The sequence below is a fragment of the Manacus candei genome, unplaced genomic scaffold (genome assembly GCF_025592945.1).
Source record: "Manacus candei isolate 608988 ecotype Guabito, Panama unplaced genomic scaffold, ASM2559294v1 h1tg000065l, whole genome shotgun sequence".
NCBI lineage: Eukaryota > Metazoa > Chordata > Aves > Passeriformes > Pipridae > Manacus > Manacus candei.
Genome location: NW_026138113.1, coordinates 9,334,936 through 9,356,010, shown reverse-complemented (window position 1 = coordinate 9,356,010; position 21,075 = coordinate 9,334,936). Strand labels below are relative to the sequence as shown.

Sequence of the window (21,075 nt, the reverse complement as noted above, 5' to 3'; positions counted from 1 at the left end):
CTCCAGTCCTTGAGATTTCTAATCTGGGTGTTCTGCAATTAATCATTCCAGGTTAAGTGTGTGGAGATTCCATTAAACGTGGAGGTTATTGTTACCTGATGATAAAATTTGTTGCTTTTTAATTAAGCATTAGTCCCAAACTGCCAATCTGTTGCTGTAGATCCAAGGTGCTTCTCATCTTAAATTTTTTTTCTTCTTTCTGATGGATTTTCATTTTAGTTTGAAAATATACTTCACTTTTTTTTATTAGCTGCTTAATTTTAAGTCATTTGTGTGACTAATGCTAAGTAACTGAAGATTTCATCTCCTTCTCTTAGTATTGTTTCTTCAGTTGCATCTGTCATCCTTTTTCAGATAAGTCACTAAATGAAACCCTGGGGTAACTAAATGAAACCCTGGACTGTGTCTAGCAATAGCCTTTCCTTTTGTTTAAACAAAAGCACCTATAGTGACTACATGTTTAGTAGTAAATATTTCTAAACCAGATTTAAGTGCTTGCCTCTAAAGGACAAAAGCTATTGCTGTTTAGCTGGCAATACATGGCATTTCTCTAAAGCATGATTTAACTCTTTCAGGTGCTAGTTCCATGCAAAGGAAGCCTTTCGAGCAACAGTCTTTCTACCTGCCAGTTTGAATCTTATGTTCTGAAACCACTAGAAGAAAACTTTCAAACCTTAAATGGCAAGGTATTTATTTCCCTTTTGATGTCTGACTGTAGCTTGGGGACACTCCAGTAAGCGATTCGTTGCAGCTGATGACTGATAGTGTGAACTTATGGTTACAGGAGAGGTAACCAGGAGTTATACTGCTTTCTTGGGGATATACTGCTTTCCAGAAAAATCTATATTTTGGCATGCCCACAACAATAGATGTCCTGTTCAGATGGTAACACAGCCTCTGACTTCCTTACTGTGGCAAAGCAAATTTGTCAGTTTATCTCTTTTTTTACTCATAGGAGTTTTGTTGAGTGGCAGAAGTGCCTTTATCACTTAGCTAAGAACTGTCTCTTCAGCTTTCAGGCAAGTAGTAGCCTGCCTATATTATATGCAGATGCAAGTTCACCAAGGCTTAAGACAAAATTATGATGGTATTGAATTGTATTTGAAGTCTGTCTTAGTTCAGGGAGTACAAAGTGACTGCTGTAGCAGCAGGCCATGCCAAAAAAGGCTGACACTGCTTAGAATCCCCGTTTTTTCACTTGTAATTTTGCAGTACAGTCTGAGAACTTGCACCTGTAGTTTGCAGGCTGTCACCTAGATCTTCCTGTTGCAGATGTCCTCACTGGAGTTACTTGGGAAGATAAAGCTAAGTGTCAGAAACATAGACAAGATGTGTGGTGTTTTTCTGAGCTGAGCTTAGGCTCTAGTTTTAAGTTGGTTTTTTTTCAATTTCCTTTCTACTAGAAGTGCCCTAAAATCTGCAAATAGTCAGATCTTGGTGATTGTCTGAAACTTCTGAAATGTCCTCTAGTAGAAGACTTGTAAAGACAGTACCTGTAACTAAGGTTTAACCAGCCATTGTAGACTGAAGGAGGTTTCAGTGTCTACACAGATGACAATGTGAAATCTTTTTGATCTGTGGCTTTCTTGTCTTGCAAGTTTCTCTTCCTTCCCTTGAAATTTAACTATGCAGTGCAGAAGCCAAAGAGTAACTTTCTTCTAGCAGAGTTTCACACTTGATCTGGTCTTTTTGTTTCGTTTCAGGAGATCTTCATACAAGGAAACCTCATCATTTTAGGAGCTGGTTTTAATTACCATCTCTCTGTACCTGTTCTCTTTGAGGAAACATTTTACAATGAAAAGGAAGAAAGCTTTAGTATATTGTGTATAGCTCATCCCCTGGAAAAAACAGAAAGCTCAAGTATGTATCAAAGTGTTAACTTGGTGGCTGCCTTTGCACAATGAGCAAATTAATGTGTTTGTGCTTAATACATTTGTTCATTCTGAAAAGTGTTGGCTTGGTCAAAAGCCCTCGGCATTCCTTAACTTCCTGGGGCAGATGTTGGTGTGCTGATGGAGAGAAATATGAAGTTGCTGCCAGGCAAACTTCTGTTGAATTTCTCCCCAGGTCTCAGCACTGAGAATCATCAGTGGAGTATTTAATCCATCGTGGTTTTTTTAGCAGTGCTCAGTTTAGTGCTGACTCCTTAAAACAGGGATTTACCCTTAAATGTGACGTGTGTCTTGAGGTGAAAGGTGGATGCACAAAAAGCTGGAGGGGTAAATTCTTTCATGATCACTTGGTCAGTGGGTAGAGGCTGACTGGCATAGTTGTGTAGCAGCTCTCCTGGTTGAATGTCTTAATTTCTTTCCTGTACTGAAAGTGCCCTTTAGGGCTGGAACACTATTTTCAAGACTACTGTTAATGCTGTGAATGTAACAGGATTTCCATGTGAACTTTTATGTGTTTACTTATTAAGAGGAATAGAAGCTTCTTAAGAAGCTAAGAAGCTTCAGCTTTTTCTGAAATAAAAACATAAGTCTTCCTAAATAAATAATATTTGAAACAAGTGATGACAATGTGAAATAATACTGGGATAGTGTGAAAATAGTACTGAGAGGGAAGTATGGAAGTTGCTCTGAAAAAAATAGCTGGCATACATATAGCCTTAAATTCTAAAAATATTAATCTATATATCAAATTCTTGTGGCATTTTTTAATATAGTTTATAGCAGCCTTTCAGAGAAGAAGTAGTTTCTTATTTCAAAAGTAATTTGAAATGAATGATTTAAGCCTTTTATTAGTTGGCTGGCTTTGATTGCAAATGAAAGATTCGCCTAGAAAAAAAACTTTGGAAAAGCAATATGAATTCTAAGTGAGGCATTCAGTTGTCTTATTCAGAAGGAAAGTGGATTAAGTTTAATGTTTACATGAAGCAACTTTGCCCTCCCATTCAGAGAAAGCGTGTCTAAATAAAGAATAGGTTATGTAAAAATCCAAGATGGGATTTCTACAGCTCACTTAAAGCACCCTGACTTCCTGCATGTGCACTCAGTCCACACTGTAATGTGCTTTTCTTCTACTTTCAAGCTTGACTTACACAACTCATAAGCTGAGTGCATGTGGCAGTAAATTACCCCAGTGGAAAAAAAAAAGTGAAATCTGTTTCAGCTATTCCAAATAAATACTTGACGTAAAAAGCAAGAGAGACTTCTCAAATGTGATGCATTAAATTCTTTTAATTAAAAGCAATACCTCTAGTTAAAAGTGCAATAAGCTGCATTAATGTTTTATTCCACATAAGCTGGCTGTGTGTGTAGGGACAAAATGTATTTCCTCATGCATACATATTAACCCTGTGTGTTAATTCTTGACTTTCATTTCAGCTGAATCTGCAGCTTCCTCAAACTCCTATTCTCTTAAAAATATTGAAGATGTTAGAGAGTTCTTGGGAAGGCACTGTGAGAGATTTGATAAATACATAGGATCTTTCTACAGAACATTTAAAGAACATGAAAGGAAAAGCCTCCGCCACTATATAGTCAGTATCTTCCTTCTCCATGTCTGATTTGCTGCTAGATATAATTTGTTTCACTGCTCTTGTTGTCTGAGTTTTCTGAGCTTTTCTATGTCAGAGTAGCCTAGAGTTGAGTAAGGGGGGGAAGGGAGAAAGTGAAATTCTTAAATGTGAATTAGCACATCCTAATGTTTTGATAAGTGTAATTATTCTTGCTAAAACTCTTAACATAGTGCTCACTTCTGAGGAAGAGAAACCTTCCTTTCTTTGCTTATTTAAGCTTTGTTCCTTCAAGTCACATTAACCTGAATCTGATGGGGTTTTTTTACCTTTTCTCCCCCCAGGATTCTGTCAATGCACTTTATACCAAATGTCTCCAGCATCTTTTGAGAGATTCACACTTGGTAAATGCTTACTCCCCTAAATACATAGTACAGTGGTACTTAAGCAATAAATTATCTGACTTTCTCATGCTGTTTTTGTGGCTTTCATTTTCCAGAAGATGCTTGCAAAGCAAGAAGAGCAGATGAATCTGATCAAACAAGCAGTTGAAGTAAGAATCTGAAATGAAGGAAAATAATTAGCAAGCTATTTTTGACTCTCCCTTTCATGCCTAAAGTACTGGGTTTTTTTCTACAGATGTATATCCACCATGCTATTTATGATCTAGTCTTCAAATACGTGGGGACTATTGAGGCAAGTGAGGTAAGTTTCTTTGGTTGCTAAATGCTGGGTACATGAATCTAAAGCATTTTAAAAAAACTGTTGCCTTTCTATTGATAGGATGCTGCTTTTAATAAAATCACCAGGAGCCTTCAAGACCTGCAGCAAAAAGACATTGGAGTGAAACCTGAGTTCAGGTGAGAGATGATTGTGGACTCCTTTGAGGAATCAATGAGATTCTATCTTAAATAGGATCAGGTCAGCTAAAAGGTGTCTTCCTTCAGACATTAGTGAGTTTATCTTCATTTCTTTGAGATAGAAAAACAAAGCTTTGCAATTGTTGCATTGGTGGTGGTTTGCTTGGCTTTTATAGTTTTGTGCTTCCCTCTTCATCTGCAAGGTACAGAAATGGAGGTGTGCTTGGAGTAGAAATGGAAACACTTTAAAACCATGCTTCAGTTCAGCTCTGAATAAGTTAAAACTTGGGCTTTGGACATCCTGCACATGAACTGTGTATGCTAATCATCCCTTTCAAATTATTTTGTAGTTTTAATATACCACGTGCAAAGCGGGAACTGGGTCAGTTGAACAAATGTACTTCTCCTCAACAGAAGCTACTTTGTCTGCGTAAAGTTGTACAAATTATTATGCAGTCTCCTAGCCAAAGAGGTCAGTAATTAGTGAATCAATCATTTTCAACTTTTTTTTCTTAACCAGCACACACAAAACACTTCAGTGTATAACCCACTGCTTGAACAGCCCTTGTGGATCAAACACAGTTGAGTTGGGGGTCTCTGAGGTCCCCAAACCGAGCACGATGGAGGCAGGGCAGACATTTCACCACTGGTTCTTGTGGGGTAAGGTGGGGTCCTGGGTTAGCTTATGTATATATTAGCTGGGGCATGTGGGGAGCTTCATCTGCCAGGACACTTCCTCATGCAGCAGAATTGGGGGTGATTCCCTTTAAATGCTCCTAGATTGTTTTGTCTGTTGGTTCATGCTCCTTGATATCTTGAAATTGATACTCTTAAGATGCATCTTTTTCAAAATGCAGTGTTGGTGGGGGACAAACAAACCTATGCTCTGCTTTGGAAGTGCTACTGTGGATTGCAGAGATGATTCTGTGATAGGAAAGCATGAACCTCTTAACCTGGTATTAATTTTTTCTAGCTTGGAAAGAGAAGATACTTCTACTAAGCAAATAGAGTAGCTCAGTGAATTGATGCTTTCCTTATTTCATCTCTTCCTTTCTCCACTAAGTCTACTAGGTTGTAGAAAACTGTATCAACTTTGAGTGTAGTCTTTGCCCTCAAGAATTTCAGAGCCAGAGCTCGATTTCCTTCTGTGTAGGAAGAGAGGGATGCTAATCAAATATTGCAGTTTGTACAGTACAAACTGCATTTGTGTGTTGGCTTCTGTCAGGTTATTTTAGTGAGAGATTGAGAACATCTGAAGGCTGCCTTGGTTACTTAATGCATTCCCTACTAGTAGAGCTGGCCCTTACTTTTAGGAGGTAGGACTCCCATTTAGGGTTTCTGTTCTTGCTTTGAACCATGACATGAGTAACAACAGATGTGAATTTTTTTTTCTTTTTTAGTTAACATGGAAACCATGTGTGCAGATGATCTTCTCTCTGTTTTGCTGTATTTGCTTGTAAAAACAGAAATCCCAAACTGGTATGTAACTACTTTGGCTGTGCAGAACTCCATATCTTATGTAGTGCTTCTGGAGGGGCAAATGTTTCTGAGTATGCAGTAATAACTTACAGCAGGCCCTCTTACGCTTCCAGTAATGCAGAAAACTATTTATTACTAGGACAAAGAGCAAAGATATGTTACAGGTATGACTAAATTAAGGACCTGTCAGGAATGCATCTTTGTTTTGATTCCCAGCCTAGAAAAAAGTTGCAATGGGAGGCCATCTCTACCAAATCTGCATGTCAGTATGGACTTCAGTGGTTCTCTCTCACCAGTGGTGGGAGCTGCAAAGCCTTTATGCATCTTCTAATGTTTGGTACATTTCTTATAGAGAAACCAGATGTGAATGTGTAAATGCTTCCTGCTGGTCTATGCCATTGTACTTATCTCTCCTTATCTTCAGTATAAGTCTGCCTAAACCTTTCACCTATACCTGAACTGAATTTCAGTGTTGCTATGTCCTGTACGTTGGGGATCAGCATTTTACTTGCAGCCAGCACTGGTGCTTATGGTGCTTGCAACATTGAAGTGAAGGAGGCAATGCCCCACTACTGTTCTTATCTTGTCCTTCATATTTCTTATCTCCAGTTAAAAACATTTCATTGAATATTTGAGATAGCAGAGTTTTGATCAACCTACAAAGCTTGGAACAGCCTAAGATAAGTTGCAATATGTTATGCTGGTGTCTTATATTTAGTGGCTCATGGCTTTAACTTTCTATTTCAGGATGGCCAACTTGAGTTACATCAAGAACTTCAGGCTTTGCAGCTCAGTGAAGGATGAGCTGGGATACTGTCTAACCTCAGTTGAGGCTGCAATAGAATACATACGACAAGGCAACCTGTCTGACAGACCCGCAGTAAGCCACTGTTAAACCCTGTCAAATGTCTGTCTGATATCTTGTAGGACTGAGTACCACTGCAGGGGTAAATCCAGACACAGGATACAAGTAGCTAACATAACAATTCCCTTCTTTTGCTAAAGAAATGAGTTGAGGTGACTACCTGAAGCAAATGCTGAAAGTATCTAATGATTACAATGAGGTCCTAACCCTGTAGCAATACTTGTTGCTCGTTGTATACTCCTTGAGGAAGTAGGTAAATGTGAAGTCTTGAATCTTAATGTGATTAGGGGAAAAATGACAACACTATTTTCTACAGCTGAGTCTTCAGTAAGTCCAGTGTCTCCTGTTTGTACTCCATCATGGCTGTGAAAGCAGTGCAGTACTTGATAGTAGGCATGGCTTAAACAAATTCTCGTGTCATTTTAAAAAGCTTAGCTGAGCTAACAGAGTAGAGAGTGCAGTGTAACATAGAATTATTCAGTAAATCTTCATGCTCTGAAAATTCAGTGTGTTTGCAGTGCAGGTTCCTGTGCTGCACCAGGTTGATACATTAGTGGGACTGCAGGGCTATGAGAAAGTGGTATTTGAAGGTTGAATTTGGCTCTTGGGATCTCTAACCTAGCAGGGGCAGGAAGTTTATGGATGCATGAGTTATTTCCTACTGGGCAGCTAGACCTTCTGTCAATCTGTTCAAATCCCTGCAGGCCAGTCAAGGTGATATTGGTGTGACTTTAGAAACTTCTGTGATTAAGAACTTTGTAGCTTATTTAGTAAAGGAATCCAGTCTTACCGTTCCTGTAAATTTTTCTACTGTTGTAAAACTAGGTCGTCCTGATCTGATATGGAAATCAAAAGGGGTGGACTTGGAACCAGAGTGAATTGAATGTGTCTCAGTCTGCCCAACTGCAAAGCACTGGAATCTTAACTGCAGGGGCCAGAATAATGGCTCAGTGTGCAGGGCTTGGGGTGGGACAGCCTGGGGCACAATCTTAAAAAGGCAGGACTCAAAATAACATTTTAGCCTCTTGTTATTTTTGGGTTTGTTCTTGTCTGGGGTCTTTCCACGAACCTGTTGTGCAGGTTTGTTTTGTACACTCAAAAAAAAATCAAACTCAACACTTTAATATTGTTTAAACAGACTGTGGTGGTATTTCTTGTCTGTAATGCTGTATTGAATTGTGTTTAAAAAAATAAAAACATTAGTTTAAAAGAAAAACAACTTGCCCTACTATTTTGCTTCCTGCAATCAGTATACAAATACCAAGGCCTGAATGGAGAACTGAAACCACGGTAGAATTGTCTTCCACCACAATGCCAGCAAGCTAGAAAAGAATATATTGCTCTTAAATTTCTAGAATAAAGACTGTTTCCTACTAAATGCCTGATCCTACCCCTCCTTATGTAGCTAAGCATAGCAGGTTTTTATACTGGGGTTGCTCTCCTGTGATTATAACTTAAGTGCCACTGCCACTAAGGTGCTGTATTTGTTTCTTTGGGAGGCACCTACCTTGAAAGATGCACTATGTATTTGAGAAGTCTAAAAGAGGACATGAGTGTCTGCACCAATAGAAGAGCAAGCAGTGAGTGTTCCTGCCCATACTTCAACTGGAACAACTCCAGACCTGGAGCACTTTCTCACTTCAGGGTGTGTACAGAGTGTGCAACATGAAATCCTTCTACTTTGCTTTCATGGCTTGAAGGCAGCACCCCAAGATGAGGGGGAAAGCAGCAGAACCTCGAGGATGAGGAAGTGGGTGATGGCTTGCCCTCAGTGCAGCAGAAAATAAAAGAGGTAGACCACCCTTTTCTCCAGTGTAGGAGAAGGGAGAATGTGGTACACAATGAGGTGATGAAAGACTATGAGGTGGTAAATACCCCTCTGACAGGAATGGAAAAAAGGTAGTGAGGAGAGGGAGAAGCACTGCTCTCCCTTCAGGAACTTGAGTTATTTCCTTCATTCTCTGGTAAGGGAGATGAACTTTCTGTTTAAAGCAGCAGCAGCAGCTGTCATGTTGATGCCCCATGGTTTTCCAGATTGTGGTGGAAGGGGGTGTGGGATTTAAGCGAGCAGGAGCATTGCTGTGCCCTGGGGCTTCATTACAGCTCTTTATGTGGCTATGCCTAATTTTATAGCTGGCTTCAGATGGAGCTTCTGGCAGCTGAGTAATGCTGCTGTCCAATCCCTAATGAAGCCACTACAGAAAGAGAACTCAGCAGGGAACTAATGTACCCTGTGGGATAATGGGCATATTATCACCCTCACATCAGTAAGTGGATTGCACTTAGGACATTCTTGCCAAATCCCTTCACTAAGGTCTTGCAAGTTGTGGTGAGACATTTTGGTTGTGGGGAGGAGAGGAGCCTGTAACTGGTAGCTCAAAAAAAATCAGTTTTATTTTCTGGGAGTTGTCAACATTGTTAAATTATAATTCCAGTCAATGAGTGTTTGATGCTAGTTACATTCCTATATCCAACTATTGTGTAGTAAGACTCTATTCAGAGTGTTGAGGTAAGTATAAAATAGGGAATTAGAGCCAGCCATGATGGGATAGGCAGCATTTTGTTTGAAATTATCCCCCCTCCATCTCCCAACCACTTTATTAGCCTCAATTTGTGTTTGAGACTTCCTTTCCTGGCTTCTGCCACCAGGTCATCAGTTGAGATCTGTGAAAATCACTTTGGATAGATCATTACACAGGTACACCTTCATAGGTACAAATATTTCATTTCTCTACAGTGAGAGTAGTGTTCAATAAAAAAGATCATTAATGTTCGGATGTGTATTTTCTAGACAACATACACTTAAAATACCTGACAGTCCCACTAAAAGCACTTTCTTTAAAAAAAAATAAATTCTGGACTGCAAGTAAGGCTGTTACAAGTGACTTTTGACTTTAGAGGCCCAAACTTACCTGATGCTTCAACCGCTATCTGATTGTTTTGTCATTCTGTGTTTCACTTTTGAAGATATGTGGGATCATATCACCTCGGATGACCTCTTTTTTTTCTGACTTAAATATATAATACTGCTTTATTAGGGTTACTGTCTTGAGTGTTCCCCAAATGGAATAATTATTTAAGAGTCACCTCTCTTTGAAAACATACACTGTGGAAGGAACTGTACTAAAACTACAGTAGTTCTTGCAGGTGATTACTTAGATTCTTAATAGTCAAAGTATAAAGCTGTCTGTGAGCATCCACACTAGAAATTCTGATTAGACATCAGAAACTTGTAGCAGTTAAACTTTTGATTGCATGTTTCTTAGGGAAGTTATTCCTGGTCACACTGAAAAATTTATCCAAGGAAAATAGTAGTATGTGCCTTTTAATGCTGAAAAGATATGTTTGGGTATCTGTAACTAATCTGTACTTAGATTTGAAAAGATTTGTGAATACGTGTCATCTTTGGGTATCTAAATACAATGTCCTGTGAAGTACAGATACAAACTTTTATCTCTAGACCTCACAAACATGTTTTTAATGCCATTATTTACGATACAGTTTAGGGGTTTTTTTAGACAGCTTTATGAGAAGCATCTGTGTTGATTTTGAAACAGGAATGATTTAATTTCTATAAAAACCTGAACTCTGTATTTTTAGTATTCAACTTCTTTTGTATATTTGCAGTTCATGAGGTTCTTAAACTTCATGCTGATGTTGAGAGTGGAGTCACACTGGGTTTAACCATTTATATCTTCATAGACATAATTGCAGAAGCCATAGCCCAGGTCCTAAACCATCAAGTTTACCTCATACATGGGTGTGTATTTTAATGACAGTGGTCTTATGGTTTATGGAGGCTGAAGTCTTTCCATTTCTAGAGAGATAGTCATTATCCAGACAGCATCCAAAGAAATTATATTCACTGCCAACCATATGCAGCTCTTGATCACAATCAACTGTGGGCAAGTGTTTCCGTCTATATTCTTAGAAAACATTTTCCTTAGGTAGATGTTTTATTTCATGGGAGGCTCAACGTTCCCATTTCAAAATCTGACTCAATTTTCACCTGGTTTGGGAGGCATTTATGTTCTTTAGTGCATCCTGGAGTGTATCTTCAGATATCTCAGAAAATGAGAAGTACCAATGCAATTGCACTACGTGTGCTTGGCTCAAACTCCAGTTTTCAAGAAGTGCCCAGTAGGAAGCACTGCATGAATGAATCTGCTGCAGAATGCTTTGCCTGGTGCAATCTTTTTCAGCGACTAGCAGAGAGTTCAGCAAAGTCTTTGAGTCAGAGTTGTGTCTGGGTCATCTTTTTTAGTAGCCACCAGTAGTCATCTCTTACATGAAGTTGTCTTACCTTCTCCTGGTGAGAAAGCTGTGTTGCAGCTCTTACAGTTCTTGCTGTCTGTGATATGTCTTTTCTAGTTTTCTTTTTAGGGTGGCACAGCCATAATTTTGTTAATGTTCAATTAGTTCACAGCAAGTTGCAGTAGGGGAATATTCTGATGAACATCTCTTTACTATTTCTTTGAACAGCAGGTGCACAGTCTTTTGAGTCTCAGAATCTTAAATGTGATACTGATTTAAGCTTCAGTGTGTCTCATAATTCATGCACGGTAAATAGAGTGTTTATATTTTTAAAACTTAATTCCACTGTTAAGATACTTAACTTATGCTTGTAAATGAATAGATTATCTATATATTTTATTTTCAGGAGTCTGAGAGTCTGTGTGACAAGCTGCTTTTAAGACAAAGGATGAACTTGTTGTCCCAGATGTCTGCTACACCGATAGACTGCTTGTTTAAGGTTAATAACTTTTATGGTAAAATACATATGTACCTATGTATTGCATGTTTATATCCTTCCCTTTCTGCAATTTTCTGGAATGTTATGAAGTGTTAATTACATTAGTGCTGCTAAATGTGCTTTAGTAGATGCTAAAAGTGTCTTTTAGGTCTAGCACGTTTCTGTGCCAAAACTTAATACAATCTAACTTAATGTAATCTTAGGGATTTCAGCATGTTACATGAAATATGGAAGCAAATAAGGATGAAATGCTACTGCTGCTGGTATTGTTTGGCCCATTTAATGCACAGATGTGATATTAGTATTTGGTTGTCTGTCACAGCTTTTGGTGCTTGAAATTGAACGAGTTTTCTGAAATAATTTAAATGTGGTCACCTGACAACTACTCCCTATTGTATGTTAATCTCATACTGACATTCTGAAAGAATTTTGCCTCTGCAAGGACACAAAGCAGGGATTCTAATTATATATGTTCACAGCTTATGGCTAGAGACTTAGTAATTTTATAGAAATGTTTTTGCACAGAGGGAGCTCAATTTCATGATTGAGTCTAAAGAGAACAATGGGAATTGTTTTAATTTTTTATAGAAAGTGAAGTAAGCCAAGAACAGATTCTTTTTAATACTGAGTGCCCATTAGGGGGTTTTGTGCTGTGACATTGTTCATTTCTGCTTTCTGATGCTTGAATACGTCTTTTATAATGGGTTCCTTTCATTTTGTGCTTCAGTAAATTACTCTTGTTTTTTTTCCTTAAAAGGAGGCCTTTTGTATTGGTTCCTCATTCTCTTTTTTTCTGTTTTTTTTTGGTAGCATATTGCTTCAGGTAACCAAGAGGAAGTGGAGCGATTGCTAAGTCAAGGTGACAGTGATAAGGACACTGTGCAGAAAATGTGCCACCCGCTCTGTTACTGTGACAAATGCGAGAGGCTGGTTTCTGGGTGAGCACTCTTCATCTCCACAAATAGCTGTGTGAAAGCCTTTATCTTTACTTCAGAAAGTAAGCTGCTTTTGGTTAAAGAGGAATTTGGTAGCACTTCAGGATGGAGTAGAGAGAGCGTACCTGTGTGGTTTGAAATAGCAGAGGAAATATTGGATTACAGAACACCTTGGAACCCACCTGTTCTGTGATGGAGGCTCTGTGCCCTTTGGTAAATGTGGTGTTTCATCTCTTGAACCAAACTTACACATCTTGGGCAAAACCACATCTCTTAAAGAAATGTAAAGATCTCTATAGAGTAACTTGTCCATGTGAAAGGATAAAAGGTTCCAGAATCAGTTTTTTGTTGGCCTTGGCCATTTTCCTCTTTCTCTCTCCTCACCACTGCCACGTGGGTAACTGGGCTGCTTCCAAACCATTGTGTTTTACAGGAAACTGAATGATCCCTCCATTATCACTCCATTTTCCCGGGATGACCGGGGATACACACCACTTCACATAGCTGCTATTTGTGGTGAGTGGTGTTAGTTTTCCCCACTAGTATTCACTATTCCTTATGTTTCTCTATGTCAGCATGTTTTCCAACTTTACAATTAAAATTGGAATATTGCATTAAATTGGGTTTTTTTCATTCTTTTCTACTGAAACTGTTATCTGGGCACAGACTGAAGTTATTGTATATTCTTCTAAGCTCAGTTTCTTATGACTAAATTTATTTTTTATTTGCTAGCTGTTTACTTTTGCTGTAGTGGTTACAACAGAAGTGCTTTCTTCAGCTCTGAAAAAAAGTATAAATGTGAAATCAGAAACCAGTCTTCTTTTAAAGAACTGGCAGGTTGAGAAATGAATCTTTTCTCTCTCCTGCAGCTGGCTATGCATTGTAGATCTGTAATGCCTGGATTTTAATGTTCGTTATATCATTGATCTTTTACTAAAAGATGTATTATTTTCTTAGTGGGTGTTTTTTTATAAATAATTTCCTCTATTGTTATTATATTGAATCCAAATATTTTGTTACTCATAGGGTAAAAATATAGCTTGTTTTTAGCTAGATGTTCTTTTTATGACCTTGAGTAATCTGCAACAAAAAACCCCAAATACCAGGGAAGTGAATATACAGTCTATAGAAACATAGTATGCAGAAATGCAGGGTATTTTGGTTTATAGTTCCTGCTTGAATTTGAAAAGTAGCAATGTTCTTTTGCAAAGTTTACTTATTTTTTTTTAATGTCTTCTTGTTTTCCAAGGGCAAACATCACTAGTGGATTTACTGGTAGCCAAAGGAGCCATTGTCAATGCTACAGATTACCACGGTTCTACTCCACTTCACCTGGCCTGTCAGAAGGGATATCAAAATGTTACAGTAAGCACCAACACCTAACTAAATAATAAATATATGGCTCTTAGTGAGCTGTTTTACTGTTACTGTCATTTAGGTCTTCTGAGAAGCTGTTACCAGAACTGTGTAGTGTCAGAATTGAGGATCTTTTATCATTGTAGTTTGCAAGATATTTTATTTTTTTCTTATACTGCAAGGTTTTCAGCCATTGGTAATAACCAAGCAATTGACAGCTGTGCATGCCTGATAATTTATCCATTTTATTAATACAAATGTCCAATACATGGTACAAATGGAGAGCTCTTGATTGAGACAGAAGAACCATTGCAGTCACTGGAATGAGCAAAGTGACTTCACATTGTGTTTAGGATAGACTGTGCAACTACAGTAATTATTGTCTACTTGAATTTTGCATATGTGATAGTCTTCAATTAACATCATGTAAATTAAGCTGTGTCTTCACTTGCATAGGCTCTTAAAATATAATAGTATATGTATTGCAGTGTTTGCTGCAGTAGAGAATTCATTTTTTTCAATGGCAACTCTGAAGATGTAAGAAATGGCTTTTATTTGGTTCTCAGGGTGAGGCACAAACAGTACTGCAGTGCCAAGAGGGTGGTATCTGAAACAGGAGGCGTAGTGGTTCATGAAGTGCTTCATCATGCTAGAACCCTGAAGGAATCTGCAGAGCAATAATTGTTTGCCCATTAATTTTTTAGTTACTTAAATGTCTACTTCTGTTTTCCTTTTAAGCTGCTCTTATTGCACTATAAGGGAAGTACTGATGTTCAGGACAATAATGGAAATACTCCACTTCATTTAGCCTGCACTTACGGTCATGAGGATGTAAGTAATTGTTTGGTAACAAACTAAATGGACATTCTAATGGAATGGAATTAAACTGTGATGCAAATTTGCACTAAACTTACATATTTCAAAAGTAAATAAAAAGATCTGGAGGCTAAACTATTTAATGCTCTAGATCAGGACTTTATTTTGTCGCTCATAGCAATTTTTATTATGAATTCACATTAAAGATAATACAGTGCAAATTTAGTTGAGTTATTTAACTCTTTATTTAATGACACTGAACCATTTAAGCCTCCTCTTTAGGCAGTGAATTATATGAGCAGCAATGAAAAAAAGCTTTTTAGGATAGTACATGTTATCTGAATTGAGAGACACCACCATAATTTATTGATAGCTTTCCTTTTCTTTCCAGTGTGTCAAAGCTTTAGTCTACTATGATGTGCATTCCTGCAAACTAGACATTGGCAATGAGAAGGGAGACACTCCTCTCCATATTGCTGCTCGCTGGGGCTATCAAGGGATCATAGAAGTGCTTTTGCAGAATGGGGCAAATCCAGAAATTCAAAACCGGATGAAGGAGACTTCCCTACAGTGTGCATTAAATTCCAAGGTATTCCTCTTTATCTTCTAGCCTGAATCCTGCCTGATGCAAAGCCATAGAGTGTAGATGCTCACCTGCTGATAGGGTTTTACCATTAAAGTGAAAATGTGTGTTTCACTTGAAAGAAGGGTCACATTTTAACTGTAGTAGCAGGAATACAGTCTGTGGGATAGAACATGAACTTGTAAATGGGTGCTTTTAATCTACTCAGTCATAATCTGTTACTAATATTAGGTTGTCGCCTAACTTGTGTTTCAGTCAGTGGATTCTTCTTCAAATGGAGTTACACTGATTTGCTTTAATATTTTTATGCAGATTTTGTCACTGATGGAATTAAACTATCTAACGTTTGAAAGAGGACAAAGTGCTTCTGAGGTAACAACCAAAGCAAGTTGCTAAACTTTTTTTTTGCCTGTTCTTAACCTCCGTAATTTGATATGTAACTTTGTTTGTTTGTTTGAATTTTGTTTGTTTTTTCCAACCATAAGTCACCACTTAGGTCTCCTCAGCTCTCAACAGAAACTTTCAGCAGAGGATCATCTGTCTCAAGCCTGTCGTCAGCATCAACTGATATAAGGCAAGAAGAAGTAAAAAATAGTTATAAAGAGGTAAGACTGAGGTGTAAATTTTGACAATAAGCAAAGTGAAGGAAGCTAGAAGAGTGATATTTTGCCACAGTTTCAAGCTGCTTCTTCAGGAATAGCCTTCTGTCTGATTTGGAAAATTACATGCTGCTGACCTCAGGGGCTTCTCCTCTCAGTACCTGAGCACTTACTTTTGTACGGTATCAGCTGATCTGTTGGTTATTTCTGGGGAAAAATTGAAAGCATATTTGAAGTAATTGTTCAGATTTACTGAAGTTAACTGTGTAATTGGAGAATTTGTTCAGGTTTACAGAAGTACAGTGCCCCAAGGACCTGACTGTCCTTTCCAGGAAATAGATGCTATTGTTAGCTTACAAAATCTGTCAGGGAAAAGAGACTAGTACAGACATGCTGGCAAACAACAAACTGGAATGTTAAGACAAGCTTTCAAAATAGGTGTGGGAATCAATTTTGCAACAAGTGAAGAATACAGACTATATATTAAATATCTTGCATGTATGTGTTTGCTGATTTTGCTCTGTCCACACCAAGCAAGATGCCATCCTCTGAATCTTCTCATGTGGGATCTCAGGTCCATATTTCCCATTTATCCCCTCCTAAGACAGTCATATCACCACTCATTCTGTTGCTTCTCTTTATTTTTTCCATAGTCCTCCTATGCAATTTTTTCCAAATTGACCTCCTTAGTATGTTTGTTTCTCTTCATATCACCTCTACATTCAGATTCCTTCTTTCCTGCTATTAAAAGGCTCTTCTCTTGCCAAAAGCTTCCATTTGCTAAAAACATTGAAGAAACACAAGGATGTAAATTTTGACTGGACAATATTACTTCCCACTTCAGTTGCTCTATGAGAGCCTCAGTGTAGGAATGTACCTCCCTGTTTGTACAGAGTCAATGACTTAAAGTAGGTAGACTGAAGATTTATTTTTCCTTGAAGGAACAAATTTATGACACCCAAGAGCTAAGACTGTAGTTCAAACCAGGGAAAAAGATTACAAGCAGCTTACACCTGAGGTCCTTGGGGTTAATGACCTTCTCCTGTAATCCAGCTTTAGCTCATTTCTGTTTGCCAAGTTTTACGTGGGCTCACTGCTCTTATTCTTAGTACCCAAAGAGACAAGAGCCTGATCCTGGGAGAGCTCCATGGAAGGAATGCCACTGGAAGTAATGGAAAGCTGATGTGGTCAGTCTTCCAGATTTCAAGGTTCACACCAGGGATTAAGGGAATCCAGTTAGACCTCTGTTATCAATACTGAATTAAACTATTCACTTAAATGAGCCAGTCATGGTGGTTTGCTTATGACTTAGAAAAGAGAGAGTAAAAGAACCAGGACTGTAAACTGGGACTTGCTCTGTTGGAACTAATAAGTCCTTGCACAATTTTTGTTCAGCAGCTGAAAAACTGGGCATTCAAGTGAATTGTAGTAGATCTGTTTCATCTATTTTTACATTTAAAGGAAGGTGCTTCTGTTCCATGGAGGAATGAGAAAACAAACTGGAAAGATGGGGAAATGCGTGTAGCAGACATTTTGCCCTAAGTACTCTTATTAAATTATCTATAAGCTGCATAACAGATGTTGTACCACTGCTGGGGCCCGAGGCAGTTTTTAGAACTGTAAGGAAGTTGTTATTTCTGGAAAGAAATTATCAGAGCTTGTGGGTCACTGGCTGTTACTGTTTGGCATCTTGTATGTGATAAAACTGACTCCTGAAAAGTCTTTATTCTCCATAACCCTGTATGTTATGGGGAAATTTATGGGAGGCACAGATCTCCCTAGTATATATAGTCCATTTTAGATTGGGATTCAACTCACCCACCTTCAGATATCTGAAAGATGGTTGTCTTAACTTCAGACATCTATTTTCCCTCCTTAGTCAGTGGAAAGAAATTGGTACCTCCAGAGAGGAATTAACCTCAGACATGCTTAGTTTGACCTGAATTGCAGTCAAGTGTTCTTTGTCAACTGCATTCTGTTCTGTAGGTACCAGAGGGGGAGTTTAAATGACTGGCTTAGATTTAGACATTCAAAGGTAGGAAAGGAAAATCAAAGAATCGTAGATTCTGCCTTGAGTGACTGGTGCACGATTTCAAGGACCTTCATCCTGTATTAGAAAGATAGTAATAAAATAAAACCTTGCAGCTTTCCTAAAAGGAGATAAAATGGAGAAATTTCATCTAGCCTCTGATCTTTGAGCTGTTTGTGTCTGAGATCAGACCAGTCAAACACAAACTTCAGCCTCATTCTTCCTTTTTTGCCTTACCAAACACCTCTGTCAAACTCAGCAAGGTGGTCATTTCTAGATAAAGATTGAAATATGACTGTGGCTGTCGCTCCATGGCATTTTCCACTTGAGGTGTTTCTTAATATTGAAACAACTTTGTTTGCGCAGCAGCATCTTTGGTGATTCTAGCACAGTGCTGGAATAATTTGCTATAATGCTGAAACAGACTTTCACAAAGCTTATTAAATGACTCTTCAACAATCTGCAGGGGCTGGGTGAGCTACCCAGTGACAGGACTAATGGACTCTCCCTGCCCTCTTGCTGGCACCTATCCCATTGCTATCAGGTCAGATCTGCACTCCTTCATGGGAGAGCAGGCAGTCAGAGAAGTGGGCAGACAAGTGAATCTCCTTGTCCTGCTTTCACAAGCAGTCCAAGGGCTCAGGGGAATGGCATCAGTGCACTGCAGAGCACCTTCCATCTCTTCTTCCCTCATATGTCTCTTCTGTCTCTGCAGGGCTCCTGAGCAGGAGAGGATGTTCCCCAAGCAGCCTCGCTCAGGCATTATCTGGCTTGAGCATACACATATTTAACTGATCTAATGCTGGTCCCCTGCAACAACTCTCTGAGTTGGAGACCTGGCTTTTGCTAATGCACAGCCTTTGATGTTTATATCTTTTCAGATTTTAAGTAAGAAAACAAATTTCATGCTTACAAGTCAAGTTAGGTTTGTACGTGTTTGGTTTTTAGCACAGGAATAAACCATCAATCTGCACATGTGAAGGGAACAATTGGAAAGAATCTTTTTCAGCTTAAACTGTTGTTTCTCAAATAGCACAATAAACCCTGCCATCCTTTCTGCTTCTGGTAGCTTATAGTAGGTCAGCAAGAGTCCAAAAGAGTATGAGTGTTTATTAGGGTAGAAATTTGTCTTGACTAGGGGTTTTTAATGTCAGGTTCACTGCAGAAATGTATGGGGCAGCTGCTGCTGAAGCAGCATAATAATATTTGTCAGCTTACATGGCTTTGTTTATGTGTGGGTCACATATCCTCAATTTACATAAGTACTGTTTATCTTTAACTAAGCAAGTCAGAGATCATCAAATGGCCACAGGCCTTGTACAGCTTTTGTGCTTCATAAAGGAAGAAGGTTTTTCCTTTAAAACTTTATCAATAAATATGAAATGGGCCAGCAGTAATCCTACTACATGAGCTTAGGAGGTTAGCAAAGGACACAGGATTTTCTGTGTACTGCTTAATATCAATACTAACAAAACAAATAAATTATTTTCTTCATACATAGGTGGAAAAACTCCTGAGAGCAGTTGCTGATGGAGATCTGGAAATGGTGAGTCTTAGCATGGCTGTTGAATATTATTGAATTCCAATTTATCTCATTCCAATTGAGGAAGCTATTTGTATATAATATCAAGTGAAGAATGCTTTGGGTAATACCTTCCTTCAGCAACAACTGATCAAATTCAGCTCATTTTCTAGAAAAAAAATTCATTCCATGTCCCCAAATTATTTTATCTACAGTGCCTTAAGGCTCATTATTCTGACATTTCCATGACCTCATGCACTAAAGAAATTACTTTAAATTGAATAATTCCTTTGTGCAAGCCTGTCATTTAAAAATGTATGTATTGTTACCTCTAGGAGATGTAAAGAACTTGGGAAGAACAACACTCAGGGCAGTCATGTTGAAAAGAAATACTGTGGGAAAGATCAATTTGTCTGCTTGCAGGTGCTCAAGGTGCTCTGTCAAATGCCATTGTAGATGGGGGTGTGGGGCACTGCAGGGCACTAATGAGATGTGTGTGCTGAGGTCAGTGTTGGACTGGATATGCAGTCAAACAAAACAAAAGAAAAGGCAGAAAGATGAGCTTTCAGGTAAACCTAATTTTGACAGCAAATCCAATAGAAAATGTTATTCCCAGTTGCTTGTTTCTGTACCAGTTCTGGATATTGAATGTTGGGATTTACAGTTTGTGTTTGACTTAGGAAGCATTCCAGTAATACAGTGTCTTTAGATCCACAAATGCTTTTTGATTCCTAAATTTCCAGGTTTTCTAATGCTTTAAATATTACCTACTCCTTATGGTATGTTTACTGCCTGTAATAATGGTGGATAGGGACTGTAAATGAGAAATGGGCTCTTATTTTGTTTGTTGAGGTCTGTCTCAACAGGAACAGACCCAGCAGCAGGGTCATAAGTGTTGTAGGTTTTTGCTGTGACAGCCAATTGAGCTTTGCAAGAGGAGGCATTAAAAGAAGTGCTATGAAACTGGAAGATTAAAAAAAAATATTACAATTTGATTGTTCAGGAAGCCAGAAAACAACCTTTGTCATCACCATAGAGCCTGCAAACTTGAAAAACAAGTATGCTTTGGATTGGAGAATGGGTTGGGTTGGAAGGGACCTTAAAGATGATCCTGTTCCAGCCCCCTGCTGTAGGCAGGGACCTGTGGCTCTGTCAGTGAAGTGTGGTGCAGAAGTGGTTGATCCTGCTTAACATGAATTTTCAGTCCTTCCTTCTCAGTGATTGATGTGGTGGTCAGGTGTGCACCACGGCTCTGTAGTGATGCGTGAACTGTTCAGCTTTCCACAGAGATACTTAGATTTAAATAAAAAAGCCCCTTTTATTATTAGGGTGGGATAACAGTAGAACAGACCTGGGAGGTTACAGAGCCTGTTTTGTCGGAAGTATCTGAACAGAGATTGCTCAAACTTCTGTCAATGATATTAGGGAAGAATTGACATTGTCTCAGCGTAGATACTGGATTTAATGCTCTTCTGAAATTCCTTCTACCCAGCATATCCAGTGGAAGGGGTATGTGCAAATCCACCACAAAAAAAAGGCAAATATCTTGTCTAAAATAAATGTGGAGCAGCTCAAAGGCTGGCATACAGGGCACAGAGCCCCTGGAATGCTCGGCTCAGCGTTCCAGGCAGTGTGTTACTCTGCAATGGAAAGGATGTTTTAGATGACAAATTACCTGGAAAATGGAGATTATGGACAACTTCCTGAGGTGGTTCAGTGTGTGTCTGCTTGAAAGTACAGTTAATATTTTGGCAAAAAAACTCTTTAAACAAACTAAGAACTGTTCCACTGTAGTTATACAGAGGTGTGCATGGGAGTTCA

General features: G+C 38.6%; 1 protein-coding gene across 6 annotated transcripts in view; it reads left to right on the top strand.

Moving 5' to 3' along the window:
• Nucleotides 1-21,075, top strand: part of ANKRD27 (ankyrin repeat domain 27) — a 54,690-nt gene that overhangs the window by 21,542 nt on the left and 12,073 nt on the right. For all 6 annotated transcript variants that reach the window (XM_051806005.1, XM_051806006.1, XM_051806007.1 and 3 more), the window contains exons 3-21: nucleotides 576-686; nucleotides 1,704-1,860; nucleotides 3,327-3,481; nucleotides 3,802-3,861; nucleotides 3,957-4,010; nucleotides 4,097-4,162; nucleotides 4,241-4,317; nucleotides 4,668-4,789; nucleotides 5,718-5,796; nucleotides 6,544-6,676; nucleotides 11,322-11,414; nucleotides 12,225-12,352; nucleotides 12,783-12,865; nucleotides 13,599-13,714; nucleotides 14,444-14,536; nucleotides 14,913-15,110; nucleotides 15,417-15,476; nucleotides 15,590-15,709; nucleotides 19,234-19,278. In XM_051806005.1, the coding sequence (XP_051661965.1) occupies nucleotides 576-686; nucleotides 1,704-1,860; nucleotides 3,327-3,481; nucleotides 3,802-3,861; nucleotides 3,957-4,010; nucleotides 4,097-4,162; nucleotides 4,241-4,317; nucleotides 4,668-4,789; nucleotides 5,718-5,796; nucleotides 6,544-6,676; nucleotides 11,322-11,414; nucleotides 12,225-12,352; nucleotides 12,783-12,865; nucleotides 13,599-13,714; nucleotides 14,444-14,536; nucleotides 14,913-15,110; nucleotides 15,417-15,476; nucleotides 15,590-15,709; nucleotides 19,234-19,278 (1,950 nt within the window). The remainder of the gene's footprint in view (nucleotides 1-575; nucleotides 687-1,703; nucleotides 1,861-3,326; nucleotides 3,482-3,801; nucleotides 3,862-3,956; nucleotides 4,011-4,096; nucleotides 4,163-4,240; nucleotides 4,318-4,667; nucleotides 4,790-5,717; nucleotides 5,797-6,543; nucleotides 6,677-11,321; nucleotides 11,415-12,224; nucleotides 12,353-12,782; nucleotides 12,866-13,598; nucleotides 13,715-14,443; nucleotides 14,537-14,912; nucleotides 15,111-15,416; nucleotides 15,477-15,589; nucleotides 15,710-19,233; nucleotides 19,279-21,075) is intronic.